The sequence below is a fragment of the Rousettus aegyptiacus genome, unplaced genomic scaffold (assembly GCF_014176215.1).
Source record: "Rousettus aegyptiacus isolate mRouAeg1 unplaced genomic scaffold, mRouAeg1.p scaffold_m13_p_2, whole genome shotgun sequence".
Lineage (NCBI taxonomy): Eukaryota > Metazoa > Chordata > Mammalia > Chiroptera > Pteropodidae > Rousettus > Rousettus aegyptiacus.
Window position 1 is genome coordinate 116,280,695 of NW_023416295.1, and position 24,777 is coordinate 116,305,471.

At 32.4% G+C, this 24,777-nt stretch overlaps 1 protein-coding gene across 6 annotated transcripts in view; it reads right to left on the reverse strand.

Moving 5' to 3' along the window:
- CNOT2 (CCR4-NOT transcription complex subunit 2) overlaps positions 1 to 24,777 on the reverse strand; it is a 98,394-nt gene that overhangs the window by 57,919 nt on the left and 15,698 nt on the right. For 3 of the 6 annotated variants that reach the window (XM_016152322.2, XM_016152318.2, XM_016152321.2), the window contains exon 2: positions 8,474 to 8,616. Coding sequence is in view for 4 of the 6 variants with exons in the window: in XM_016152318.2 (XP_016007804.1) it covers positions 8,474 to 8,521 (48 nt within the window). In the remaining 2 variants the exon portion in view is untranslated. Of the gene's footprint in view, positions 1 to 8,473; positions 8,617 to 24,777 lie in introns of those variants that run through there. The other 3 variants (XM_036236837.1, XM_036236839.1, XM_036236838.1) reach the window with 2 other exon arrangements.

Consider the following 24,777-nt stretch of genomic DNA (forward strand, 5'->3'; position numbering starts at 1 on the left):
AATAACACTCCCTTTCCTCCAACTACAATGAACAGTGAGACTACATAACAGCGGTCTAATCAGAAAATGCTTCCCTTAAGAAGTGAAAAATCAGCTGAAACCTAAAGAATGATTAAGATATATGTTTATTTTCAGGAAAACCCCCAAAAAACCTACACAGATAAAATTTAAGAAAAACGTTTAGCAACATTAATACCGTATCAATTTAAAGTGAACTGTATGTCAATATAACACCTCTAAAATATGATTTAAAAAAATACTATTTATCCCCTAAAAAAGCAGTGGAAAAGTAGAAAAGTACTTATGCATCCATCTGACTAAAGATTTGTACAACCATTATTTTAAAAAATAAAACTACTGAAAGAATATACAGGAGACCACAATATGATGAATTCAGAGAAAGAAAGAACAACATAACCACATTAATTCTTCCTCAAAGTTAATGCAATTCCACTTACAACCAATACTTTTTTTCATATTCTAAATTTATCACTGAACAAAAGGCCAAGAGAGTCAAGGTACTTGTGAAGACCAAGGCAAACAGACAAGCATGAAAATTTAACGCCAAGCTATAGTAGTTAAGAAAACATGATATTGGTACAGGCATAGAAAACAAATCAACATTAACAGAATAGAGATATAAGAAAGGAACCCAAAAATATAAAGAACTTAATTTACAACAGCGCTAGCACTGCTAATTAGTTGAAGAAGGCAGAACAAATCACTACATGATGCTAATACAACTGATCATCTGTATGTTGAGGAAAGGTAATTGTGCTAACTCATACCATATAAAAAAATCAATTTTACACTACTAGAAACAATAAACAAATACAGTAAAGTTTCTAGATACAAAATCAATGTTCGAAAACCCATAGCGTTCCTATACTCTAATAACAAAGTGTCAGAAAAAGAAGTGGAAAAAATAATTCCTTTTGCAATTGCAACAAAAAGAATAAAATACCTAGGAATAAATTTAACAAAACATGTGAAGGACCTATATAATGAAAACTATAAGACCCTATTAAAAGAAATTGAAGAAGATACAAAGAAATAGAAAGATATTCTGTGTTCTTGAATTGGATAAATCAACATAGTTAAAATGACCATATTACCTAAAACATTACACAGATTTAATGCAAACCCCATCAAAATCTCATCAGCATGTTTTAAAGAAATAGAACAAAAAACATCAGATTTGTATGGAAGCACAAAAGACCTCGAATTGCCAAAGCCATCCTGAGAAAAATGAGGCTGGAAGCATCACTCTGTCTGACTTCAAATTATACTACAAAGCGACAATAATCAAAATGTCATGGTATTGGCAGCAAAACAGACACATGGACCAGTGGAACAGAATCAAGAGTCCTGAAGTAAACCCATACTTATATAGGCAAATAATTTTCTGCAAAAAAGGCAAAAACATACAGTGGAGAAAGGAAAGCCTCTCTAATAAATGATGCTGGGAGAACTGGAAAGTCACCTGTAAAAATGAAACTAAACTGTTGTCTATCACCACACAACAAAATTAACTCAAAGTGGATTAAGGACCTGAATATAAGACCTGAAACAATAAAATGCATAGAAGAAAACAGGAATGAAACTCAAGGACCTTGGACATAAAGAGAATTTTATGAATTTGACCTCTAAGGCAAGGGAAGTAAAAGCTAAAATAAATGAACGGGACCACGTCAAACTAAAAAGCTTCTGGTCCTCAAAAGAAATCGTCAACAAAGTAAAGAGACGGCCATCCAAATGGGAAAATATATTTACAAGCAACGCCTCCAATAAGAGCCTAATATCCAAAATATACAAGGAACTCATACAACTCAATAACAAAAAACAAATGATCCAATGAAAAAATGGGTAGAGGAACTGAAGACACTTCTCCCTAGAGGACATACAGACGGCCAACAAATATTTGCAAGATGCTCAACATCACTAGCTATTAGAGAAATGCAAATCAAAACCACAATGAGATACTACCTCACACCTGTTAGAATAGCTATAATCAACAGCACAAGTAATAACAAATGTTGGAGAGGATAAGGAGAAAAAGGAACCTTCATACACTGCTAGTAGGATTGCAATTGGTACAGCTTATATCAAAAACAGTATGGAGGTTCCTCAAAAAGCTAAGAATTGATCTACCATATGACCCAACAATCCTTCTACTGGGTATTTACCCCTGAAAACCCATATCCGAAAAGACATTTTCACACTAATGTTCATAGCAGCATTATTCACAGTGGTCAGGACATGGAAGCAACCAAAGTGTCCTATGATAGATGACTAGCTAAAGAAGCTGTGGTACATATACACAATGGAATAGTACTCAGCCATAAGAAGTAATGAAATACTGCCATTTGAAACAACCTGAATGGACCTCAAGATAATCATGCTAAGTGAAATCAGCCAGACAGAAAAAGTTGAGAATCACATGATATCACTTATATGCGGGATATAAACCTAAAACCAACAAATAAAAAGAACAAACAGAGACTCACAGACATGGACTATAGACTAGTGGTTACCAGTGAGGGAGGGGGATAGATGGGGTAAAAGGGGTCAAATATGTGGTGACAGAAAGAAATCTAACTATGGGAGGTGAACTTACAGGGTAAACATATATGTCTAACTATTAAAAGTGTACACCTGAAATATTTGATTTTGTTAACCAATGTCCCCATAAAAAAATTTTTTTTAATCAATTTCAGATGGATTAAATTTAAATATGAAGACAAAATGAAAAATCTTTGAAAAGATACAGGGAAATTTCTTCATTTACTTAATTTCAATAAGGAAATATGGTTAAATGTCACCTCAATAAATTGTTTACAAATTAAAAATCTGACATTATAAAATGTCAGATCAATATAAAAACTGCTGGTGGGGCTCAAAATTGACAAACACTCCCAAACAGTCTTCAAAGATCTTTTGTAAATTTAATTTTCCTAATTTTTGAGACTATGGCTTGGTTCATAAAACTAATTTTATAAAACTCCCTCTTCTATTGTTTTCAAATAGTGTTTAAAAGTACAAAGCCTTGTTTTCTGAGATTTTCTAGCTCTGTTCCCCTCTCCCACTTTTATCCAGACCTTCTCTCCCCTGTCATTGTTGTTCATACCTTGCTCTATTTTGATTCCACTCTCAGAAATTTCTCCTCAGCAGGGTCCTGGCGGGTCAGTCTTGAGGGTTCACAGAACTAGGCTGCTCAAGACACTTTAGGCCTCACCATGGTCCCTTACACTGATCTAATTAATAAAGAGGGCAAAACCCCTCTCCCAATTTCAAACTGGCTAATTATACACCACTTTCAAATGGATTGTTCACGACTCTGAGGTGCTTCTAATTGTAGGTCCTGATTCCCAATGCTTGTCCCTACTTTTTTATGCACAAAAATTGACAAATGCATCTCTTTCTGTTAGTGCTCACCTGCTTATATTTGGGGTTCACGGAGATATATCACCAACTTTTGTTACAAATGTTTTGCTCTCTAGTCATTCTATTTTTATGTAGAAATTCAGAAAGATTAAAAAAAAACCCTAAGCTGTCACCATTGGTACAATCATCCCAGAATCTAAGTAAGGCCTTAGAATATATTTAAAAGCTAACTATGCTTATTTCTGTATTTCGATTCACAGAAATACTTACAGTTTTAACTTTCTATTTAATGATGAATATATTCCATACACAATATATACACATATATGTGTATATACACATGTACACAATATTTCATGTGTAAAAAGCCCAGGGCCTTAGTTCCCAAAAGAGCAACACAGTGAACACACACTCCAGATATTTTAAATTTTCTAGGGGAAACACAGCAGTAGGTGTCCGATAACATGTGAACTGCTGCTGCTAAGTGGCCCGCACCTAATTACTTGATTTAACAGAGCTGGTAGTATTTCTTTTGGCATAGGCATACTGAAAAAATTACTAAGACATTAAGGGTGCCATAAACTATGTATTGGTGAAATTTGCTTTTTGACAAACAAATATCACTTCATTTGATGAATTCGAAAGTATTAGAACATATAATGCATTCAAAGAAAGGCTTACATTGTTAGCATCATGAAATAATAAGCCAATCAATGAGGAACTTGGGAATTTATTTAACTTGATGTTCTCAGTTGGCTAAAGGAAGAACAAGAAGAGCCATAAACGACATGTCGAAAATTAAAAAAAGAAAAAAAAATTTAAGACATGGTATCAAAATGACATCTATTGACATCATTGCTGGGAAGAGAAGCAGAATTCCCTTTGAGAGAGAAACCCCTCAATTTTTACTACAGTAAAAAGGGGTTTGAGTTCTCCCTGTAGCCTCTACTGACCAGGTTGGGGTCTAATGAATATCTAATGAACATGAGCAGAAGTGTCACATTCGAAGGTGTAATTTAAGAGCAACCTCATTTTAGCAGGAGTTGGATCACCTCAAGTGAAGAGAACTCAGTCATCCATTTTGAGATTTTTCTATCTCTTGCTTCATCTCTGGCTATAGACAACAGGTCACAACCCTTTGTTTCCAAGAGTTTCAACAGTAAACTGTGAACCAGTTTGTTGGTTTTAGGCATTTATTTTTGAATTAATTCCTTCCCCAGCTCACTCTTGTTCACCTTAACATAACACTAAAACAGCAACAATGACTAAAGCCTCCATCCTTCGGCTCTAGGTACCAAATCTACTCTGACTACTCTTCAACTGCTAAGTATTCTTTTTTTTCACATTCTTGTTCATTTTAAATATTCTTTACATTCATTACTTATCTTTAACATACTTGAAGTTACCACGGATTCTAAAATGCTCTGATGCTAGTCCTGTTTTTATTCACTCTAGAAGGCATCATCAGAAGGTTATAAGCTACTATGTTACAATTTTGATTATAAGATATCGTATCAGCTGTTAGATGCACTCTGACAGAAGATAAAAATTTCAACAATGTATAATTAAAATAAAAGAATAGGGTACTTCATTGCTTATTTACACTACATTTTCATTGCACTACATAATATAATACTGTATAATACTCTTGCATACTGAACAGAAACAGTTATACATTTGTATGTGTTAAATAATTAGGCGACATATTTTAACTGCTTGATATTATGCAGAAATCCCTAGTGAATTGTCAAATAGACGTTGAGTGTTTTAGCAGCTTCTGGGAAATTGTTTACGATTTGGTTGAGCTAGATATTCACTTTTTTTCCATTTGAAATAATGGAAGATATGGCACCACTTTCCAAAAATTGCCACACAATACATAAAGATGTATATACTGAAACACACATATGTAATAATATATCAATAAAAAGAATGAAATGCAAAATTCAAACTAGTGATTACTTCTAGGGAAGGACGCAGAGTAAGGACGGGACATGGGAACGTACCCATTAAGCATAACATGCAAGCTGCAAAAAAAACATATTTTTGTTAAAAACAAAGACGACAAATCATATTTGCACATTTGCACCTATATAATCACTAGAAAAGATCGGAAAAGATACACACTAAATAAGAGTAAAGTTGTGAAGGTAAATTTACAAGTTCTATTTTATGTTTCCTTTTTTTTCTTCAAAATTTTTAGGATAAGCAACTGTTACTTCTGTGATTTAAAAAACTAATAAAAAGGAACCATGCTAGGTACTGGCAATACTGGCAATAAACAGCCACTTACTGCTAGTGCCTACAGCACAAATCTATAGGAAGACAAGGACAAATAGATAACTACAATATATGCATGAAGGCTATGAAATCAAGATAAAGGAGCATTGAGCCCATCAGAGAATGGCTTCTGGAATTTGCCACTGACACCTAATTCTTAAATCATGTGAAGAAAGGTGAGGCATTACATGAAGAGGAACCAAACCAAGTAAAGGCTTAAATATAAAAGTGAATGGTAGAGAGACTAAAAGCAGTTCTATATCTTTAAATGGATAAACTCACTATAGGGAATCAGAGGACAGACACTTGAAAGGTAAAAGGATGTAAGGGTCAGAATGTGGAAAGACAATATATAATGTTTAGGTGCTTAGCTTTTTTTATGTATGACAGGGAAAGCAACTGATGAATTAAACTGATAATTAACATGGTTACATGTGAACATGCTCATAGCCAGAGTAAATCAGTATAAATCAAAGGAAGAAATATTTGGCAAAAAATTGGAGTTATATTTCCTTGAAAAATCTTGATAGTCCTTCAAAAAAGGAATGAATTGTGAACTATTTAAATAATTAAATTATCTTACCTTAACGTATGCCAGTCTATCTATGCAAATAAACTTCGACAACTCTACTCAGACTCCAAAAGCTGAACTGGGCTTAAATTTATAGTAAGAAATAAAACACAGAGTATATAACGGTATAAAAATTAATACTTCAACCAATACCCATCGGAAAGTCATTTACTTTCTGCACAAAGCTGAGGAAATGCACCTCCCTAAACTAAATTCCTAAGGTTTTATTTAATCAGGTCTAGAAGGAAATGGGAAATAGAGAAATACTATTCTTTTAAACTCTGGAATATCGGCCTGTTATCAAGATGCTTAAATATCACTATGAGACATCAAGTGCTTTCCAAAAACAAAAGCCCTCAAAGATAAAATGAGTATCAACATGGATCCAAAGAAATACCACGTTTTCATGAAAAACAGGAAATAAAATTCCTCCAAAATGAGATTTTTAAAAATCCAAGTCATTTTACCTCAGCATATACAAACTCTTAGCACAACCAATACAAATATAAGTGATTTATTTAATATTCTTTTGAATTTCTCATGTGCTTAATATATTTATTTCAGACAGAAAATTATGTTTTTATATATGTACTTTTCAAAAGGTTTAAAAAATAATAATTTTACGATGGAGATTTAAACCACTGCTCCAAGGGTATTTCAACATGCATTAAGTGTCAATAAGTAACAACATAAGAAAAGGAAAAATATTTTCAGCCTCGAATGCATTTTTCAGTTAATCTCAAAAACCTGGGTTATTTGTAAAAGAGCAGGAATTATGAACCCTCTCCATGTGTAAAACAATCTCATTTTATTCCCTTCTAAGTGCAAATTTTGGAATTCTATATTAATATGGTTCCATGAAGTAAATTAACCATACGGTGCAATCATATCAAGTTCTTTACAAAGTGGGTTATGAGCACTGAAAAGCCACATAAACTGGAATCTCAATGTTCTTAAAATAATTTACCATAACCTATCAAAAGATGCAACAGCTCAAGTGCTGTGACCAATTAAAATCTTTTGAGTCAAGGTAGTTGGAAGTGGTTGTGAGACAGGAAGAGCTACAGCAGGTAGAAGTAATTAGCAAAGGCTGAGAACTCAGAACAGAAAGGGTTACGGGGAGAACCGATTCCACATAGCTTACTGTTGCTTATTAAAATCATAAAGATCTGGCAAGAAACTTTAGACAGAAAGTTAGGTGAAACTCTAGAAAGGTTAAATATGATACTACTTTTTATTAGAGACAATGTTCATATCAGAACCTAAGGCTTATAATCAAAGGCTCTGCCATTACACCATGAATATCCATAAATAATTTTCTTCACTTTTCCAATTTAAAAGAAGAAAAAATTAACTGGGCTAAAATAATGATCAGCAGATTAACCAAAGCTGCTGCTATCACACTAGTTGTCTTCACAGCCTCGAGGTAATGAAACTGGTTGGTGGAAAGGAGACAAGGAGGTTGGATAGGTAACTGTGCAGGAAGCTTAAAGCTTATACCTACTTGGGCTTTAAACTATCAGTATTCTGAATCACTACATAATTTGATAAAGAATTATCATCAAATGAATAAAGTAGATTTTCTTTGAAAAAATTAAATTCAAATGTTTTCCTTTAATCACTACCTTTAAAATTCACCTCCTTTTAAAAGCTAAGAAAGAAAAAAGAAATATTCCACTTTAACCATCCTTTCACCCTACATTGGGGATGGATATTAACTTAATAAATGAGAAAAGAATCTAGCATTATAAGACCAGCAAGTAAATAACAAATTCAATAGAATTTGGGTCTCTTGAGCATCTTGGAATTTCCATTTCTATTTCTTCTATATGCTAACCAATTTTGTCTACATTTCCTGATGCTCCATTAACTTGAGTAGAGCATAAGGCTTTAAATTTAGTCTTTCAGGGATAATATGTATAGAAGCAATCAATATTTTGTTTTAGGAATACTAGCTCTGAATCCAGCCATGATGTTATAAATTGTGTATCAGATGATCTAATTTTTGACAAATACACACACCAGAAAACTTGTTTTGACACTAAAGAATATACATTTATTATAAGTATGCTTTATTTTGAAAAATGTCCCCAACTATTTCGACTCTCAAATCCAACATATATATTTTAAATTATAACCCAAATTTTTTGAATTGCTGGTTCCAGTTAAATACAACACATTAAACAGTTCAATGTAGCTATATGACCAACAGAGAAAAAGGAAAAAAATTGGGCTTACCTGGTAGTTTCTTTTCTCAGATAATGTATGTCCATCAGTCCTCACCATAGAGTCGTGTCCTTTCCTCACAGTACTGGAGGCAATCAAACAGAACTGTCACTCAAGGATCGTGTCACAGGAAGGACCGCCCACCAGTTCTCCCTCTAGAGTGGAATTATCCAAAAGCCGTCAAAATTACTAACATGTAAATATATGAACAGTAGCAAAAATATCCAATATGATACATATAAAACAAAACAAAAACAAAGAGTACATTTTTTATATACTAACTGATATTCCTCTGAACCATCTGGGGAAGGCTAGACTGGCCAATATACTTTGAGATTGAAATTACTAAATACAAAAAACTCTTCCTACTTCTACTCTCTCCAATTAAAACTGTCTGCCAGACCTCACACACACAAGGAAGAAACTTAAGAGTAAATAAAAATGAAGTGTACAAAAAAGTTCAGCCCTCGACTGATCTATTTCCTTTAAATAATATTCTCCTGTCTCAGAAATAACCAATTAATTCAGATTCCACCATTTAATTTCAAATCCCTCGCCTCCCCAAATGCTTACTTATATAGCATTCATTCAGTTTATGACATTAACTCCTATGCCATAAGATGAAACATGTTTTTATGATGATTAATAGATGCACATCTAACTTGATAGTTGAAATTTATTCCAATGAAGAGTACTCTAATAGAATCTGCTTTATTATTATTACACTACAGCAGAAAAACAAGGGGCTTGTTTCTTAACCTGAACCGAGATAAATAAGTCCAAAATGACTGGACACTGTGTATATTAGTTACAAAAAAAAAGTCATTGAAGCAGAGGTGATGGTCGCAAGAGATGCTAAAAAATGTAAACTGAAAATGAGAGATCAAAAATCTTTAAGTGTTATCTACAAAGAATTTATAAGTATACATTTTTAAGACAAATGTTTCTCACCTAAGTTTTAGTAAAATGTTTACCCTAGGGAGATAGATAAAACTATTGATCTAATAGTAGTTGCTAACCACTAAAAATACATTCTAATTTAAAGCAATTATTTAACATCATATAGAGTGTATTTTGGAAAGGATAATAAAAACATTTAATTTAAATTCATAAAAAGTATGAATCAATTTTATTAAAACCAATAAACACAGACACATGTACATACATACGGATTATCTCTAAAAAGCCATCTAATAAAAGCAGAAATGTTTTCAAGGAAAACAAATCATTAAGAATCAACATTATTACAGTTTTAAAAAGAATCCACATAATGAAAACTTATATTTAGTCTCTTGTTTTATGTTTGACCACAAAGATAGTGAATGCCATACACTGATTTAATTTTGAGCATCTTACACTGTATATGTTCGCTGAATATTTACCTGGTTCTATGGCAAAAATGTAATTGCTCATTACCAAGTTTATATGTAGCACTGGAATTAGGTACATCTCTCTCAAAAATAATGAAGGTTGTTTTAAAGCATAAGTATATTTACTACTATAAATGTAATTCTTACCATCTAGCAAGGAATTAGGTTATTCATAAAGAAAAGTTTGATGAACTTAAAGACACAGCAACAGAAAAATTAAATCCAAAATTAAACAGTGAGAAAGGGGACTAGGAAAGAAAGGAGCTATGAGACAATATCAAGTGACACAGTGAACTATTGGGCAATATCAAATGGGCTTAACATTAATGTAACTAGTATTCAAGAACGAGTGGAAGAGCAGGAAATATAAAAAGCAAAGGGCAAAATTTTCCTAAATTTGATGGGAACTGTAAACTCACAGATTCAAGAATTTCAGCAACCACCAAAAACAACAAAATAAATACTTCATCATTTTAGAGTCGAACTACTGAAAAACAGTGATAGAGAAATCTTAAAGCAACCAGAAGGGGGAAAAAATACATACAGAAAGGAATGACAAAGATGGAATGACAGCAGACTTCTCATCAGAAACAATGCAAATCAGAGAAGAGTGGATCAACATTTTTAAACTACGGGAAGAAAATAACTATCAACCAAAAAGTTTAAACCCAGCTATAATATCTTTCAAACTGAAGACAAATATAGCCACTCTAGAAAAGTTAGGCAGTTTTTAATGAAGTTAAACAGACTTAAAATACAACTCAGCAACTGAGCCCCTGGGTATTTACCAAAGTGAATTATGTTCATATTAAAACCTATACATGAATGTTTATACACCAATGAGGATGTCCTTCAAAAGGTGAACAAACAAAATGGCACATAATACAATAGAATTCTATCCGACAATAAAAAAAAAGAACAAGCTATTATTAATTCATGCAACATGAATGAATCTTAAATGCATTTCGCTAAAGGAAAGAATCCAGGCCCAAAAGGCTACACATTAAATACTTCCATTCATGTAACATCCTGGAAAAGCCTGGAAAGGCAAAACTACAGAGACAGAAAACAGGTCAGTTGTTGCCAGGGCACTGAAGAGGAGTGTGGGGGAACAACTGACCAAATAAAAAAAGAGAACACACAGGGAAACTTTTAAAGAGATAAACTATTCCATATGGTACTAGAGTGAGAGCTTGACACTATGCATGTGTTAAAATCCACTGAACTTCACAACATAAAGAGTGAATGTGAATGTATGCAAATTTTAAAAATCAACTGTAACTGTATTACATAAACAAGTAACAGTCACTTATTATTATCAGATACTATGTACTATACATAATTGTATGTGCTATACTTTCACATGACTGCCAGTAGATTTGTCTACATCATCATCACTACAAACACATGAGTAATGAGTTGTGCTATGATCTTAGGACAGCTACAACATCACTAAGCAATAGGAATTTTTCAGCTTCATTGTATTATTATGGGGCTACCACTGAATATGTGGTTATGCAGAGCAAGATTGTATATGGATAAGAGTCAGACACATCTCTACCAGTAACAGTTTGTTCTCAATTATAAAGCACTTTAAATACAGATTGTGAATCATTCAGATCGTTACCGAAAAGTTAATTTCACTGGTATGCTGTATATCACTTAAAAAAAAATGGTAAAATGCCAAGTGGTTAACAGGTATGTTGAAATTATACTTAAAAAAAATTGATAAAAAATGATATTTTAAATTTTTAACATTATAAACAGCAAATTTTGAAAAAACTCCAATTTTTTGAATATTGTAAATAAGTTAAATAAATTCATCTTTAATCTTTTTAACAGAATAACAACAGAATTAAATTTCAAGAATGCAAAGTAATTCATGACACTTGTATCTCACTAGTGTCTACTCATGCAATAACTTCTCTTAAATTCAAGATATTTTTAGAATTATTAAATACATCAGTATAAATAGTAAAGAATAAACATTTTACACCATCTTTTCTGTGCTGAAAAACCCTTAAAATAGAGTTAGTCATGCTAAATCTATTTAGTCAGCTTAAAACCCAAAAAGAGGTCAATAAGGGGGAAAACATAAACCAAACCTTAATGTAAGAAAAAAACGAGCAGGCTTACTTCCTTAAGTTTGAGCCTAATAAAAATTAAGCAGATACTATCCAGACAAATAAATAATAACTAAACACCAATTCCCTTTCAGAAAAAGGTTTCTCAAAATAAGAAATCAGCTGACCATGAGTAAAATCACTAGAAAATATTTCAATGGAGAGGGGAAATAATTATTAACTTTATTCTCCAAAACCTATTAAATTTTGGGTGTGACTTCGTCATACAAAAATGTATACTTTTAATGGAATAAGAACCAGAAAATCTGAATTCTAGTATTAGCTTGATCAATTTCTCCTCTCTGGGCTCAGTTTTCAAACCTGTAAAATAAAAGGTTTAATTTAGACAAATCTTTTAAATGCAAGCAGCTTGCATTTTTATATTTTATTTTAAAAATTACATTTTTATAATTTGATATTTTAAATGTTTTCTGTCAAGGTAATCCACTAAGGAAAGTAGACAATCACAGCTCATTTTTTTCTCCATGTTTTCTTTTTTATCTCCCACTTTATTACTCAATAGTACTTATAACACTGTCTGAATATTTTAGAGTTTGATAATAGTACCTAAAATATCTGTATTTTGGTCGACATTACTACCATCAACATCAAGCTACAATATGAATTTAGTCAGCTTAAGATAGCTGAACCAGTTGAACAAGTTTTATTTTTTGATAAAGAGGACACTATATTCCAGGTAGCCTAGCCTACTAATTAGAACAGACTACCAGATGTGACCAATTTCATTGGTGCTCTATAAAAGTTAAGTAAATGCATTTAGCCATTATCTTTAAAATCTTAGGGTTTCTCAAATTCCAGAACTATGTCAAGCTACATTTTTATGTTAATAGATTATAATTACAATAATGTTATGAAGTGATTTTTGAAATTAATTTTAGGTTCAATTACATGGATAAATGTTTTCAAAATCTGGAGTAAAGAAACGTGGGTAGGCAGAAAATAAATAAAATTCAAGAATTTTAGTTTCATACCAAACAGTCTGGGAAAATTGCCACAGTGACTAAAAATAGTTTTTCTGAATGTTTTAATAATACAGGTTTTATGGGTCTATAATTAACATGTAAAATGGAAAGTTGCCTATATTTACAAAGAAAAACAAATTTCAAAAATTCAACACCAATTCAACCAATTTACTCTCTGGTTGTCATAATTTAATGTTTTGTAACTTAATTTTATGTGTCTTCTATTTTCTGTAGTAGTAGTCTTCCTGATATACTTCTTCTAACATATCTGGGTAGTTCTCTCACATATATTTCAAGGATTCTAGGCACCTTATACACAGAATTTACTATAAGTAGAAAATCAGTATATCTGTCTAAAAGGCTCATCATCTCAAGACAGAAATTTTAAAAGTCCTAAATAAATAAAATGAAATACGAAAGAGTCCTATTAAACTTAGATGACAAAAGTTCAATAATTTCTCAACCACAGACATGAAAACTAAAAACTCCTTATTTGTTTTAGATTTAAATGAAATTGGGGTTAAAGATAAAGAAAACTGGGTGTCCTTCTAGTCTTCCAGCTGCCTGAAACTTAGATGTTCACACAGACTGTTTAACCTCTGCATGATTCAGTTTCTTCAAATGAAAATAATATCTGCATCGTCTAGCTTATGGCTATGATCAAGTAAAGTAAGTTTGTAAACTAGATTTACAATATAGAAAACCTTATTTAAATAAAGTTGTTTAAATTAATTAGATTACCAGATGTGACCAATCGGAAAGTGTAAATAGCCAAACTATGAATACTTACTAATTTTCTGCAAGGTTAGAGCTAAAGAGTATATTAAAATTAATGAAATGTTTTGGAACCTTTCATTATAATTGCTAAAAATCCACGAACATTACCAAAGACTGAAGTAGCTATTGCCAAGGCAGTCCCTGCAGAGTAAGACCTAGTCAGTCATATTAACCTCACATCTACTGTGGAAAAGACACACTGGTCCTATTAATTCAACAAAGGAACTTATCATCTTTAAGTAAAACTCCTCAAAATGTGTTCCCTTCTTATTCTGTCTTATATCACCAACTGAACATACCACATGTGAACCACAGAAATCTGAAAATTGCACACTAAACTAACAACTTTTATAGGTAATAATTTTTCTCATAATAATTTATAAGTTGTTGGTTCTATTGGTAAGACAGTAAAAACTGATGACTGCTTAGAATTACCAAATTCAAAACTGATTATGCTTACCAAATTATCTCAAGAAAAAGTAACAGTCATGTGATGGGGGAAATTATGTGCTTCTTATAAAAATCTAAAAGTTGCTCTTAACATGAATTTAACAAGTCAATTAAATATCAAAATGTGTTTTTAAATCTCAAAACTAATTATTTTTAGTTTTCCTAACTATTAAAATAAAGCTTAAGTAAAAACAGAAAAGTAATTCCAGCTATTTAAAGACGACAACATAATAGTTAATGAACACTAAATGGACAGTTTCCCAACCCCTCAAAGTTTAGTTTTTGTAAAACAAAGGGGCAACTGGTATACTACTTCTTGTGTGGTGGACAAGGGAACAGCCAGAGATGTTCTGCAGAACACTGGTACATGACTGTCTAGGGCACTCACTGAAATGAAGAAACAATAGGCATATGAAGAGGACAGAAATAGGCTAAAGGATTTATTTGTATCGCAGGATGCACATCAGAATCACCTGGAGAGTTTTTAAAAATACTGATGTCCCTCTTCCTTGCTTGTATTTTAATTAACTGGTCAGGGATAGAACCTGGTCATCAGGTGCTTTTAAAAGTGCACCAGATGATTCTAATGTACAACCCAAAGGTTAGGACTGTCAGGGTTAATGGTACAGAAAAATGAAATTCAAAAAGGTTTTCATCTCTACGTTAAATATTGAGCAAAAAGAAACACTATAAATTTATAAATTGATTCCCTATGCCTGCCAATGTGCCCTTTCCTTGCCTCTTACTCACTCTACCTCAGATAAGTAATGCTAGGCCTTAAACATTAATTTTTAAAAAATTTTTAAAGCATAAGAATTCTATTGTTGAAATACATGCACAGTAAGTTCAGAAGTGGATACTATTATAAAGTAGATGCAAAAGTTTACAGTAGAACTTTATTAGAAGAAATTTCTAAAAATTCCTCTAATAAATTCAATACTTAAGTTTTTAAAATATGTCCATGTTTTTAACATTCCTTGCTAGAAATGTAATATTAACTATCATTTGCCAAGTATTAGGCACGGTGCACTGAACACTTCACATGTATTATTTCTTTTAATCCTCAAAATAATTCTATAATATAGATATTACTATCCTTTTTTCTACAGATGAAAAAACAAACTGAATACGGAAATTACACAAGGTCAAGGGCTAGAATTAACAGGGCCAGAATTTGAGCATGCCCACTTGACTTGAATTATCTTAGGCACTGTGCTTTACTATCTCTCCTATGTACGTATTTTCTTTATGAAACCATAATTGGTTTGATATATATATATCATACATATCATACATCCATATGATATCTATCATACCAACTGTGGTTTCATGAAAAACAAAACTATTTCAAGAAATTTTGGCTGTTAAATACTTCTACTCAAAAGTGTCACGATTCTGGTACCACAAAACAACAACAACAACAACAAAAAACAGCGAAGGGGAGACAAATAACATTAATCAGCTGGAGATTCAAAGTTCAGAAAGACTCTAATCAGAAAGTACAGTACCAACGATATCCTTTCAGAAGAAACAGCTTTAGAACTCAAGTGGAGGAAAAAAACGGGCATGCATTGTTCTGTAAGGCAAACAGCTAAATTGTTTTGTTTAGTTTTAAAGCTGGCTGATCATTTTGTTGATGGAGGTCTCTGTGTCTACCTTAGTCGTAGAAATGAATAATTTAATGCATCTTACCTTTATACAATTCTTTAAGAAGGAGGCTTCAAAATTCCTTCAGAAGTCCACTTTCTACATCTCTATTACCAGAATCCTCATTCAAGTGACAAAATTATTCCTTGTCTCATTGATTTCCTTTCCTTTACTCTTTCCTACAAGAACCATGTGATAGCCAATTTGGTCTAGGCACCAAAACATTTTGACATCTAAGAGTCAGAGATTAGATGCAAAGGAAACAGAGGAAAACGAAAGAGAGTGTAACTAATATCTTGAAAGTTTACTGGGAAAAGAGGTCCAAGGAAGAATGTAACCAATCGTTTTGAATGCTTGGGGGGGGGGGGGGCTTGTTAAACATCTTTGGATTTAATAGCATGGAAATTACTTGGTAATCCTGGCGAGTACTTTTGGTGGAATGTAGAAATAAAAGCACTGATTGGATTAGGTTGACAAAAAAAAGAAAAAAGAAAAACAAGAAGAGAAAAATAAGAGACAAAATATATCTTTTTCAAGGAGTTTTATCATAAAACTGAGTAGGAAAATGGGGAACAACTGAAGGAAAATGTGGAGGCAAGAGAAGCCTTTTTATAAAACAGGAAAACTTACAGCTTAAAGGAGAAAGCTGATGGCTCAAGATAGAAGGAGAATTATTGGAATGACTTTGAGCAGATGTATATGAAATCATAAGAGATTGGCCTTAGATATAACATCAATAAAAATAGAGAAAAGATAGTAAATGGGTATAGAGTTAGGTAATTGGATATATCTATAACTTTCATAAGTATGGAGCTCTTATCTGTTTTGTATTTTCTTAGGAAAATAAGATCATCAGCTGAGAGTGAAGATATAGAAAAGGTGTTAAGAGATTTGAGAAGGGAGATAAAGGTGTGAGATATTCTTCTAAGAAAGTAGGAGAGTAAAGAGATTAAAGAGATTAGAGGAAATACAGTGTAACTGCCAAGTAGCCCTAATGGCCCATTTGAGATTGGTGTTCATTGCTATGCTCTTCCCCAGCCACATGCAGCTTCCGGGATGAAGGAACAGGATTTAACCAAAGACAGTGAGTAAAATGAAGTATGAGAGAGGCAATGGTATTTAGGGCACAGGCGAAGCAGTGATTATTATGATGGGTGAGAAAAGAAGTGAGGATCTATATCTTACCATTTGCCTGCCATACTGGCTTTCTAATTCTTAAAACACATCAAGTCACTTAATCAACTTAGGGCCTTTACGGCTACTTCTCCTTTTCAATGATCTTGCCCCAAATCTTCAAATGCCAGTTTATTAACATCTCTGTTTAACAATCTCTCTTCAGAAAGGTCTCCCCTGAACATTAACTATACGAATTTTGTCCTTATTTATTACCTATCCCTATCCCTTAGAATGTAAGCTCCTGAAAGAGAGGAACCTTGTTATTCTACATACCACTATTAACATTATCACCTAATAGATACACTTTACTAAATATATGAATCACATAAAACATACTTAATCTTTTACTAACTTAAATTTTATGAAGACATTATTTTCCTTAAAAGGACTACGCCGGAAGTATCTTGTCTAATAAGATTGGAGGAACTGGAGGATTATTTTATTTTACTTTAGAAGGTTCATTTTAGAAGATGGCTGCTGCAAATAACACCCAAAAGAAACACATACTTTTAAAATATAAATGTACATGTACTTCCCTTGATATTTTGATGCAAGCCCAGGCTTTTTCTCTGAGTTTGGGATTACTAACTAGGTTTTTATATGACATTTTTGTATAAGTCACATCTCATACTTCTTTGAAGATTTTCCATTTTGACTTGGTTTAAATTGAACAAGATCTTAAAACGGGTTTAATAGAATCTTTCTGAAGTTTTACAAATGTTTTCTAATTGTCTCAGTATAGCAGACAGTCCTCGTTGACTCCCTAACAGTCCTTCTCCCTTGTGACTGCCATATGGTCATTCAGATATTAAATCTTTCCCACATGATTTAAGGGGACATGCTGATCAGTCTTAGCCAAAATAATAATGCTACCACACAATCCCCCCCCGCCCCCCCCCAACCCTTGTCAGTAACTGGTTTATGGAAGAGCATCTGAATCAATTCTGGCTAGGAAGACATGAGGGGAAAACTGATGAAAGGATTTTAGGAAAGGGGGGAAATACAGTCCCTCCTTTCTCCCTGCATAGCCATCTCATAAGCAGAATAAGAGGAAGCTATGTAGAATCTTACACCCTAACGATGGCAGAGCAAAAAGAGGGACAGAATCCTTTAGTAATTTTTAAAGCATTTTATGTAAAGACTTTCCAAAGCATACACTTTGCTTTTCATTAAAACAGTTCTGTCCATACTCATATTTCATTAGCTCAGGTCATACTTAAACTAAAAATTGTATTAACACCGGCGTAAAAAAACGGACTCTTGGGCATATAACTAACCCAGTAGGGGAAAGGGTACAAGAGAAAACTTGAGCTGTTCACTAGCTGAAAGTGCTCAGAATACTCTTAACTACAGGACTCAAGCACATTTTGAAAGAACCGTTTAAGTGGTTTGTTAAGGATATTGGTTGCAAACACATGATACATTCCATCTATAACAAATAGATAGTCTCCTAGAGTGGAAAGTTATAAAGACTTACAAAAACATATGGTTTTAGGAGAGAAATTAAAAAGAGTAAACCTAGAATCAAACAAGTATGAGTCTATCCAACCTCAACTCCAGCCAAGTAGTATAGTGAGTAATAAAAGAACACAAAAATTATAAAGAACCTTTACCCCAAAATGTGTTGTTTTACTGCTAATGAATTGACAATACTGACAAATTTTCCACAATTTAAAATTTTCAGGCAATAGAGACAAAATGTACTACTTGCTTTATTTGTGTAACAGCCAACTTCCATTTTATCAAGTGTCATATTAAGGATAATGATAGCACTTTGCTATTTATAAGGGATATTTGTATTCCTTTTTAAGAAATACTGGATAAATTATTTCAAATAGAAATTTACCAGAAATTCTGAAACAATTATTCAATACTAAAATAGCCAAAGATCCTTGATGCTAGTAATTACACACTTTTCTAACTTCCTTCCAAAAATATTTACTGAGCTCTACTATATGCCAGGTAGCAAATAAAGAGGACACAATGAGAAATGTTCATAAAAACACACACAAATGAAGAATTTATTTCTGAAATAAGAATTCCATTTGTACAGATATTGAGGTCAGATATTAATAATAGCAGTAATAGTCAAATCTTTAATAGTAATATTCATTCTATAAAAAATGTATTTAATATTTATTAAATATAATTTATGTTTGCCTAAAACAGCAGATACTAAATTAATTATGTTGGTAGACTGATTAGAGCAGTTCTTAACCTGGGTTGTTCAAGTCCTCAATCTGTTGATCTAATGCAGAAGGTAAATGAACTTGGATGGGGAAAAAAATTACATCTTTATTTTACCAACTTCTAATTGAAATGTAGTACTTAATTAAAAATGTAAATAAGAAGCCCTAGTGGTATTACCTGTACCTGTGATTCTGTTACTATTAGAAATCACAGAAATTTTTCATATCAGTTTAGTTGTTTCAAATTTCAAATTTATGCTCATTATTAGTTTAAAAATTAATATGCAACACTGGTCTTTGTTAATATGCACGTTATTGAATTTATTTGATATTTCACAGACTATTCTAAAATAACTGTTATCTTTATTATGTATTTAATCTTGTACAATTAAAATATTATTTTAGAAAGGGTCCACATACATCACCAGAAAGCCAAAGGGGTTCATGGCCCAAAAAAAGATAATTACCTGGATCAGAATATCGGAGCATGGATTAGGCTGTTTGCAGAGGGTAACAGAAAGCACAGTATTTTAAGAACTTGAAAAAGCCTCAGATCATATTTAGTTGAAACTCCTTGTTTTAGATAAAGAAATTGTGGTCTGATGGGAGCAAGTACCTCGTTCAAGGTCACACACAGCTAGTTAGTGACAGAACCAAAGAAGGCAGAATACAGGTTTTCTGGCTCCTAATACAAGGCTAAATCAACTTTGATGTGACTTGGCTATAAGAAAGCAAGACAGGGCAAAGATAAGTCTGCAAATACATGCCAAAATGTTATCAGGGAAAGAAATAAATTATACAGGAAGAAGAGCCAGTCTGAAAAAGAAAATGATGGGTTGAGGTGTTAAAATATTTTGAAAATAAATTCTATAGGATAGTATGCCAATTCAAATGATGAAAAAGACTAGTCAGAAAACAAATAGGTGAGAACCTCTTTGCATAATGAACCTGCAAAAACATTCCAAACATCTGAATATTTTTCTGTCCCACTTTTCAAGAAATATGCACTTGTCTGTTTTTCCGCTTTGTAGAGAGACATGGGCAAAGTGAAAATTTTACTTCCTTCCTGATCTACAATAAGTACAACAGCAAAAGCACAATAGTAAATAGCATATAATAGTTGGTAACCATGTCAAGGAAACAAAAAGCAGGGACTGTGACTAACTGAAGAGTCTGCGAACCACCTGAAGACGGTAGTTGCTACTTCTCAAATCTAGCTAAATGTTACCAAGAAAAGAATTCTAGGTGGAACGAAAGTATCCTTCAAAAATGAAGGTGAAATAAACGCAGTTTCAGGTGAAAGATGACTAAGATCATTTATCATGAGTGGACTTACTTGAAAGAAAATTTCCTTGGACAAAGAGAAATAAAGCCAATAGAAAACTTAGAATTTAAAATGAAAAACAACGAAAATGGCAAATATGTGAATGTGTTAATAAATCAGCAGTTGGCAAATTTTTTCTGTAAAAGACTAGCCAGATAGTACACATTTTCAAGCTTTGCAGGCCAAACAGTCCCTGCTGTAACTAATTAAGTCTGTACTGTAGCACAAGAGAAGCCATAGAAAATATATAAACTAACAAGGAAGGTGTGGCTGTATAAAATAAAATTTTATTTACCTAATAAAGTAGCAGGACAATTTGTCCTGCAGTTGTAGTTTGCCAATCCCTGTGATAGACTACTCTTTTCTGCTTAAACTTTAAAATATGTGATCATTTAAAACAAAATTTACATCATTGTCTGAGGGGGTTTGGAACCATGCAATGTACTACTTATGACAACCACAACATAGAAGATGGTGAAGAAATAGAACTGCACTGGTGACAAGACTTCCACATTCCACCTGAAATGGTAAAATATACATTGTAAGTAAAGTGGGTTGAGTTGTGAACCTGAAAAAGGTATGTTCAGGGTCTAAGCCCTGGTACCTCTGAATGAAGCATACTTGGAAATAAAGTTTTTGCAGATGCAATCAAGTAAAGGGGAGGTTATACTAGATTTGGGAAGGCCCAAATCTAATGACCAATACCTTTATAAGAAAAAGAAGAGGGAGACATAAACATACACAGAGGAAAGATATATTCTAGTCATAAAACCTTAACAAACTTAAAAAGATTAAAATCATTTTAATTTCAAGCCCCAAAGTACTAAAATTGGGGATTAAAAAGGGCGCATTAATACCAATCTTACAGATATAGAAAAGATTACAAAAGAATAACATGGGCAAATTAAATAACTAGATAAAATGGACCAATTCCTGGAAAATCACAAACTACCAAAATTGACTCAAGAAGAAATAGCTAATCTCAATCGACCTATAACAAATGAAGAGCCTGAATCAGTAACTTGAAAATTTCCCACAAAGAAAATCCCAGGTCCAGATAGCTTCAATGGTGAATTCTACCACATATTTAAAGAAAATTAATATAAATTCTTTACAAATTTTTCCAAAACATAAAAGCACATGAAACACTTCTTAATTTATTCTGTGAGGCTATTATTGCTCTAAAAAATTGAAGACATAACAAGAAAACTACAGACTAGTATCTCTAATAAAAAGAGACACAAAAATAACAACAAAAAAATACTAGGAAACCAAATCCAGCAATATATAAAAGGGAATATATACTATGACCATGTAATGCAAGACTTGTTCAATATCCAAACATCAAATGATGTAATACATCATATTAATCAAAGATAAAAACCAAATGATCATCTCAACAGATGCAGAAAAAGCATTTAAAAATCCAACAGCGCTTAGTGATTAAAAACACTCAACAAACAGGAATAGAAAAAACCCTGCAACTGATAAAGGGCATTTAGGAAAGAACTACAATAAGGTTGTCCACTCTTATGACTTCTATTCAACACTGTACTGACTGAAGATTCTAGCTAGAACAATTAGACAAGAAAATGAAATAAAAAGCATCCAGACTGGAAAAAAATAAAACTGTATTTGCAGAAAATCCTGTACATAGAAAATCCTAAGGAAGCCATTTAAAAAAAAAAAAAAAAAACTATTAGATTCTATAGCAGTTAAGTAATAGTTTAGGTTTTAATAATAATAGTTTAATGAGTTCAGCATGGTTGCAGGATATAAATATGCAAAAAGCAATTGCATTTCTAACAATGAACAATCCAAAAATGAAATTAAGAAAATCATTCCATTTATAAAGCAACAAATAGAATATTTAAGTATAACAAAAGTACAAAACTTTCCCAGACAAGAAACAGCTAAACAGTATGACAAGAAATGTTAAAGGAACTTCTCTAAGAAAAAGGAAAAAAAGGTTAAAAATATGAATAATGAAATGGCAATAATTACATTTCTATCAATGATTAAATGGAAATGGATTAAATGCTCCAATCAAAAGACAAAGAGTGGTTGAATGGATAAGAAAACAAGGCCCATACATATGCTGTCTACATGAGACCCACTTCAGATATTACAACACTCAAAGACTGAAAGGAATGAAAAAAGATTATTTCATAAAATTGAAACAAACAAAATAGACTTAAAAACAAAGGCAATAACAAAAGACAAAGGACTCAGCAATTCTACTTTTGAGTATTTATCCAAAGAAACCGAAAGCACTAGTTTGAAAAGACATATGAATCCCTATGTTCACTGTAGCATTATTTACAATAGCCAAGATATGGATGCAACCTAAGTGTCCATTGATAGATGAATGAATAAAGAGGTGATACACACACACACACACACGCACGCACGCGCACGCACACGCACACGCACACAATGGAATATTACTCAGCCATCAAAAAGAATGAAATCTTGCTATCTGCAATACCGTTGAGAGAAAATATTTTGCTGAGTGAGAAAGACAAATACTGTATGATTTCACTTATATGTAGATTTTAAAAAACTATTTAACAAACTAAACAGAAACAAACTCACAGATACACAAAACACTTTTGATGACTGCCAGATGGGAGGGGGTGGGGGATGAGTAAAAAAGGGGAAGGGATTAAGATGTGCAAACTGCCAGTTATTAACACAGTCATAGGGACGTAAACTACAGCAGAAGGAATATAGTTAATAATATTAAAGTAACTATGTATGGTTTCTGATGGGTACTAGACTTATCGGGGTGATTACTTCCTAAGTTATATACATGTCTAATCGCTATGGTGTACACCTGAAACTAATCTAATATTCTACATCATTTGTAATTGAAAAATAAAAAAAATTACTTTAAAGAATGAAACATATTTTGAAAAACTATAAAATATTGTTGAAAAAATTAAAAATGAACTGTATAAATAGAAGGACATTCAGTGTTCACAGATCAGATTTAAAAACAGCAATACTCTCCAAAGTGATCTACTGGTTCAACACAATCCCTATCAAAATTCCACTTGGCTTCTTTGAAGAAACTGATGAACTAATTCTAAAATTCACACAGAAATATAAAGGACTTAGGCTAATAAAGACAATCTTAAAAAGGAAAAACAAAAGTTGAAAGATTCATACTTCCCAGTCTGAAAATTTCACATTATAATCAAGATATACTGATGTAATAACAGACATTTAATAAAATGGAATTGAGAGTCTAGAAATAAACCCTCACATTTTATGATCATTTAATTTTACACAGGATACGAATATAATTCAATGGGGAAAAGAATAGTCTTTTCAACAAATGGTACTGGGACAACTTGATATCCACACGTGAAGAATTAAGCTGAACCCCTTTTCTTACAAATAAGAAATTTTCTCTATATACGGACGACATGGATTGCCTGAGTAAAACATGCAGAATGATCCACAAAAAAGCTCCTATAACTACTGTGAGTTTTGCCCTATTACAAACAAGATCCATGTATGAAAAAATCATATTTGTATATTCTAGGATAGCTCCAAATGGGTCCCCCAAAATAAGATACTTAGTTATAAACATGATACTAGTTATTAATCTAATAAAATGTGCAGGAATCTATATGCTGAAAACAACAAAACACTGATGAATCAAATCAAAGAACTAAATAAATAGACATACCATGTCCAAGGATTGGAAAACTCAATATAATCAAGAGATCAATTAGGGAGACCCTAAATGATCTCTAGATCAATTAATACAATGTCAATCAAAATCCCAATGGTATTTTTTAAAAGGAGAAACAGATTTCCATTGATCAAAAAACAAACCAAAACCACAATGAGATCAAACTCACTAGAATGGCTATATTCACAAAAACAGACAATAACAAGCACTGGAGAAAAAGTGGGAAAACTGGATTCCTCATACATTGTAGGTGGTAATGTAACACTGCTCTTGGTGCTAGAGATACAGACAAGATAGTAAGTATACATAAGGCAGGCAAAGTACCTGTTCTCATGAAATTTTCATCTAGTTAACAAATAAGAAATGATTTTTGATAGTCACAAATGCTAAGACAGACAGGGTTTAAAGATGCTGCGGTGAGGAATGGCAAGAGGTACACTACACTAAAGAAATCAGGAATGACCTTTCTGGGATTACAACTGATACGTAATTTGAAGGATGAGATGGTTTTATCAGCTATATATAATAGTTTTCTACACTTATTGAACACATGTAACCACGAACAAGTGATTCT